This window comes from Phalacrocorax aristotelis, chromosome 6 (genome assembly GCF_949628215.1).
Source record: "Phalacrocorax aristotelis chromosome 6, bGulAri2.1, whole genome shotgun sequence".
NCBI lineage: Eukaryota > Metazoa > Chordata > Aves > Suliformes > Phalacrocoracidae > Phalacrocorax > Phalacrocorax aristotelis.
This window is the reverse complement of record NC_134281.1, coordinates 29311888-29317887: the sequence shown is the minus strand read 5'-3', so window position 1 is coordinate 29317887 and position 6000 is coordinate 29311888. Positions and strand designations below refer to the sequence as shown.

Here is a 6000-nt window from a genome sequence, read left to right as displayed (position 1 = left end):
AAGATTCAGAAGCCAGAAGTCAAACAAAAGTTACATGCATGCCAGTTTTTATATTAAGTCACAGGTTTTGTAGTGTTGGCAAAGGTAATGTATCTCACAGGAAGATGTGAAACCTCTGTGACTAAAACACTAAGTGGTATCAAGATTATTAAGTATAAAGGCTAGCTTGTTCTGTTTGCAGAAGAGCTTTTAACTGTATCAGGCAAATGCCTTGGTCACAAAGAGGAAAGACGAGTACTAAAAGCATACTGTCTAAACGTGAGACCAGCTGCACGGCTGAAAAAACAGAAGTCGCTGGCTGGAAAAAGGTGAGTGTTTACTTGATCACTCTGGAGTTTGAACCCTCATCATATAATGGCATTACAGTGACAAAACCTGCTCCCAAAATTAGCGCTGGTGTCTTCATGGTCTTTGTAGATGAATATGAAGATTTTGCCATATGTAAGCAAAGATTAATCTATCAGCCCTTTCTCTTTTCTGCTCCTTGTTTGTCTTTCCTTGCAGATCTGTTAGTGGCAGCTCTAGTGGGCTGCCTTACCTGGTTTCAGGCTCCTCAGCATACCTGCTAATTCCTGTTGTAGCATTCCTCTTCTAGGATGGCATTTTAACCCTATCCTTCCCAAAAGCAGCAGAGGTTCTGCCAGCACACTACTTCAAAGCACAGAATTTGAGACCAAAACGTTATTTTCAGTTTCAGAGTAATGAATGGCTTAGGTAAGTACAAAGTTGTAGCTCTCATATGCAGGATTAGCACACAAAGTACAAAGACAGGACAAAAGACTGGCTAAGAAAACACTCTGCAAACTGGAGAGATCTTACTAGACAATACAATACATACACTTCTCACAGACAGAGCCAAAGCCAGATACCCAAAACAAACAGCAATTATTCCCTCTTTTCCACAACAATTAATCAAGTCCAAACAAAGAAAAGAAAAAAGGAGGGATGGGACTTTGAGGAGGAGTGGCAATAAAAGCTTTAAACGTGTGTGGAGTTCCAGAGGAAATAGGTATTGTCAAATGTCTGTGAAAAAAGAGTTCAGAGTATCTGGTATACGTGCAGAACTTGCTGACCAGAAAAGAGGTGTCATGAGAAAGAGCTCTGGTAGATGCAGCCTGCTGAGAGTGGTCCATGGGATCCCAGGAGGAGAATCTGTTTTGGTATCAGCAGTTTGTTCTGTAATTAGGGAGTAGCATCAGCTTTAAAAACAATCATTTTTATAGTCTCCTTCAGATGGAAACTGCAGTTTTTGAAGTGGATGTTTGTTTACTATGAATGGGACTGAAACCACAACTCACTCTTCATTAGCAGCCATTGGATATTAATAATTTTTAGCTGCAAATTACAAATCAGAGCAGATTTAGACACATGCCAGAAGGGCAAAAAGTACTTTATTTCCTTCCCAATCTTCCAAACTAGTATATTTTCCCTTCAACATACAAATTTTATGCTTTTTATATTTGAGGCAAGCTAGAAAGAGAGAAGGAGTTAAATGACTTAACTCTTTACTCCACCTCATCTAACAATTTACAACTACCCAGGATAGATGCATAGTCTGTATGGGTAACACTTTGCTCACACTCAGAGTGGCAATATCTATGTGGTGGTAAGGAACCAGACAACCAAGCCCACATGTGTTGAATTCTTCTGTGCTACCAAATTGCAGAAACGAAATGTCAAATTCCATCCCCAAAACAGGCATGAAAAGAATACCAAGGTGACGATAGAAACGTTCAAAATTAGGAAGTAATTCTCAAAGACAACTGATGTCGGGGCATACAAAAGAGATGCTGAGACTGTCAGAAATCGTAAAGGTGGTGGCCCACTGTGAGAAAGCTCAGTCTAAAGGGAGATGGGGGACCTCAGCCCCCTTGGGTGTACCCCAGCCCTGCTCCCCTTCCTTCCCCCTGGCTCCGCCCCCCCATCCTGATAATCTCCAGGTGTTTCTGTTACAGCTTGCTTTGACAGTGGCATGGGCCTGACCTCGGAGTGTTTGCGCTTAGTTATTATTCTGGCATGCTGTCGAAACTTTACCATAGAGCATGTCAGAAGGAACACAGTGATTTTTTTTTTAATAGATGATTCTTTGGCAAACTATGAAAATAATTTCATTGGAGAAGAAAAAAAAACAATCTTTCCTCTTCTACAGGGCTTTCTTCCTGCAAATTTCAAAGGCCTGCTATGAATAATAGTGTTAGAATTTCCAAGCTTCAAGGATATTTTATAGTGGAAAGTGTTAGGCAACTAAAATAAATATCAGTATCCACTGTTACAAAATTAAGATTTTTGTTTACATTGTACCTTAAAACCCATGTTAAATGACCTTTTTTTAGGGATGCAGCACTATGTGTTCAAAAGGGTTATTTTTTCATAGAGACGCTAGGTTTGTTCTAGCTTGTTTACATGTAAATGAGAAATAATTTAAGACAGAAAGGACATTGTGGCTTTCTTTGTGAGGAAAAATGTAACAGGAATTCATCTTCCTAGAGGATTGAAGGAAATCCTTAAATCCAAGTGCTGCCAGTCTCTAGGGTGTTCAAAATACATATTCCTATTTTATGGCTTGAACACATCTCTACTTAGAAGATTTGTGAATATTTTTGACAAACCTGGTCTGAGTTTTCTGCTAGCAGAGCTACAGATGAGGCAAGTTTTCCATGGTTTGGGGTTTTATTGCGAATGCTTTGCACAGCTCTGGTTATGTGCTTCCTTCTCATGACATCAGTGCTGAAGGGGAGAAAGAATGTAAACATCTGTTTTTTATAATTCAATTCCAGGCTTATAACTTGATTAGGATAAGCAATGTTTCTACATTATTAATTTTCCAGTCACAATATGATGGTTTTGAGTGTGCAATTTTAGCACCAATTTTAATAGTAGTAAAATAAGGAGGGAAACTAATGGGGTAAAATCTGCTTCGTGGTCTACCTTTCCTAACAGCAGCAAATGCTGTGAGCCTCATCCACCTCATTCATCCCACAGAAGACAAAGAATGTGATTTCCCTCTCTTGTGGTATTTAAAATGATGTCCTGTTGCTCCCTGCACCGCATGATGCTGCTGATGGGAAGGCAGGCTTGCGATAGCCGCACTGAGGTTGAGCTGGAGCAACGTGAATTTGGCTCCTGGCTTTCCCCACAGTCCTTTGTGTGGCATTGGATAAGCCACCTAGAACTGGATTTTCAAAAGGTGCCTGCTGGGATGTAGCTGCACCCTTAAACAACTACGGAGCTCTGAAATATATATAGCCTTTAATGTCTTCCATCGCCTGAACAAGGTTAAACCACCACTCTGGCTGCTTTCTTTTCTTCATTGGCCAGCCTTTTTCTAGCACCAGAGACTGCCACAGCCTGGAGCCGTGGTCCTGGTCACCTTTTGGGGTCTTTTTCACAGGAGCTGAGGAAAACTGAGGCTGGTAGGGGCCTTGGGAGGTCACAGAATCACAGAATGGTCGGGGTTGGAAGGGACCTCTGGAGATCATCTTGTCCAACCCCCTGCTTGAGCAGGCACACCCAGAGCAGGGGGCACAGGATGGTGTCCAGGCGGGTTTTTGATGTCACCAGGGATGGAGACTCCACAACCTCTCTGGGCAGCTTGTTCCACTGCTCTGTCACCCTCACAGGAAAGAAGAAAGTCCAGCCTCTGGGTTACAGGTAGTACTTGTGGAAGTGTAAGCAAAGCGAGAGGAGAACTGGGGCAGCGATTTCAATCTCGTATCAAGCGTTTATAATAAGACAACAATAAACAGAGTCAGCTGTCCTCCCAGGGATGGGCTCGGGTCAGCACCGCCGCCCTCACCTCCCCAGCAGGTGTGGGGACAGGCGCCAGTCCACGGGGGGCAGGTCCGTAGCTTACCCGTTCCACCCAGGGAGGCTCCCGCGCGGGGCGCCTCGGGGCCGGGGGCTTGGAGCGGAGGGGGGAGGCAGCCAGGTGCGAGGGTCGGCTTCAGCCCCGGCCCGCCCCGCTCTGGGTGGCGGCGGGAGGGGGCCCTGAGGTGAGGGCAGGGGCCGCGGGAGGCGGGCCGGGGCCGGGCCGGGGCGGGCCGGACGCCACCGCCTCAGTCCGCAGCCGGGTCTCCTGAGGCGGCAGCCGCAGCCCGCGGCATGGACGGGACTCTGCCTGCTCCCTCGGGGCGGCGCTGCCCCAGCCCTGCCGGGTAAGGAAGGCGGAGCGGGGCCACAGCGGCGCGCAGACAAAAGCTGCGGCGCTTCCTGCCCTCCGCGCCGCGGGGAGCGGGGCGGGTGGTGGCGGTCTCTGTGCTCTGCCGGGCCGGGCGTTGCAAGTGCCTCCTTCTCGGCTGCCGAGGGAAATGGCTTTCCGCGGGGGCAGCGGAGCGGGTCTGGGCGCCGCGCTGCTCCTCGCGGTGCTGCTGCTCGCCCGGTGCCCCTGCGCCGCGCCCGAGCCCGGCGGCGAGGCGGTGCCGGAGGGAGCCTCCACCCTGGCCTTCGTCTTTGATGTGACCGGCTCCATGTACGATGACCTGGTGCAAGTTATCGAGGGGGCATCCAAGATCCTGGAAACGTCGCTGAAAAGACCCAAGAGACCGCTTTACAACTTCGCCTTGGTGCCTTTCCACGATCCAGGTAGGGGTTTCCCCCGGGAGGGTGCGGGAGGGCTCCGGGCAGGGGCTCCGCCGTCCCGCCGAGGTGGGCTCGGGGCCGGCAGCGGAGCCGGCCAGCCCGGGCCGGGCGGCGGCGGAGGTCCTGCCCTTTTTGAAAGGTTGGGGATCCCCGCGCTTCCAGGGCGCGGGAGCACAAGCGTCCCTGTCACACCTTGGCCGTGCTTGCCGCGGCGGGCCTCCCCGCTGCGACGACTCGCCGGTAGTGAGTAGGCTTTCTGAATCCCCTCCTTGTCTCCCTGCGGACAAATACCTCCCAAAAGCCTTCAGCATAAACTGGAGTCCAAGTGCACTGTGGGCACCAAATAGTAGTTTAGGGGATCAAACACTCTTCTTAATTGTTCTAACACGAGCTAGGGTAACTTCAGTGACCTACCCTAGTAGAGAACATGCATGCTAGGAATGAAGCTACTAATTTTTTTTTTTTTTCCAGTGCCCTTCTATGGGAATACACTTATGAACATACATAGTACAGCTGCACTTCTCCCTGGTCGTCTTGTTCCATGTTTGCATCCAGAAACTTGCACTGAAATAATCTAGAATCTTTATATGGTGTGGTTTTTTTTGGTTTGGGTTCTTACTTCTTTCCCTCATTCTACCTTATTTTTCTTTCTGCTGTACATTGTGCGTTCCTTTCTTTCAGCATCTGTTTTCTATTCCCTTCCTATCCCTTTTCTCTGGCTTTCCTCCTCTTTCCTTGTCAAATATCTTCTGGTGATTTGAAGAGGAAATAGGAACGGGATGCCTCAGGCTGGTGATGTGTGCTCTACTATGTGGTCAACGCTCCTTTTAAAAAAAAAAAAAAAATCAAAGAATGGGAAAAAAAGCCCTTGAACATTACCTTTCTGGTTCTGGTTTCCATGGAATATCTCAGAATATGATGTTCCAGAAGACAATTCTTAAGAGTTCAATTTTTGCAGAGATATCAAATGAAAACACACACCTCTTCTATTTCCCCCAGTCATGGATACTTCTGCCTACAAGATACATGTTTGCTATTGTTATGAATACCTTAAACCAAATGCTTGGAAAGTTAGAGCAAAACTTGTCTTTGCAAATTTTGCTGTTTTGCTATCTATAAGCTTGTGCAGGCTCTCTATTTTTTTTTCTTATAAAGAGTCCATCATTGTGGTATTAGAGCGTCCTATCACAAAAGGGTCTGTTTGTGTACCTTACTGTTTTCACCTTTGGTGCCACTTTCTTTTTCTCCTCCTCTCTTGTTGTTATTTTATGTAACAAACATATATGGGACTTAAAAAGCATCAGGCCACAGAAGTAAGCAAGAAGGAAAAGTTTTTGGTTAAGTGTAGAGCCTGAAACTTTTATATCCTGTTGGAAAATCAAGTGGGTAGTTCTCCTTGGATGGGGCAGAACATCAACATGA

At 47.0% G+C, this 6000-nt stretch overlaps 1 protein-coding gene across 2 annotated transcripts in view; it reads left to right on the top strand.

The window, feature by feature from the left end:
- Nucleotides 1-4087: 4087 nt before the first annotated feature.
- The window catches only part of HMCN1 (hemicentin 1), a 214411-nt gene continuing 212498 nt past the window's right edge, over nt 4088-6000 (top strand). The window contains exon 1 of one of the 2 annotated variants that reach the window (XM_075096766.1): nt 4088-4581. In XM_075096766.1, the coding sequence (XP_074952867.1) occupies nt 4308-4581 (274 nt within the window). In that variant the 5' untranslated portion in view covers nt 4088-4307. The remainder of the gene's footprint in view (nt 4582-6000) is intronic. The other variant, XM_075096765.1, reaches the window with a different exon arrangement.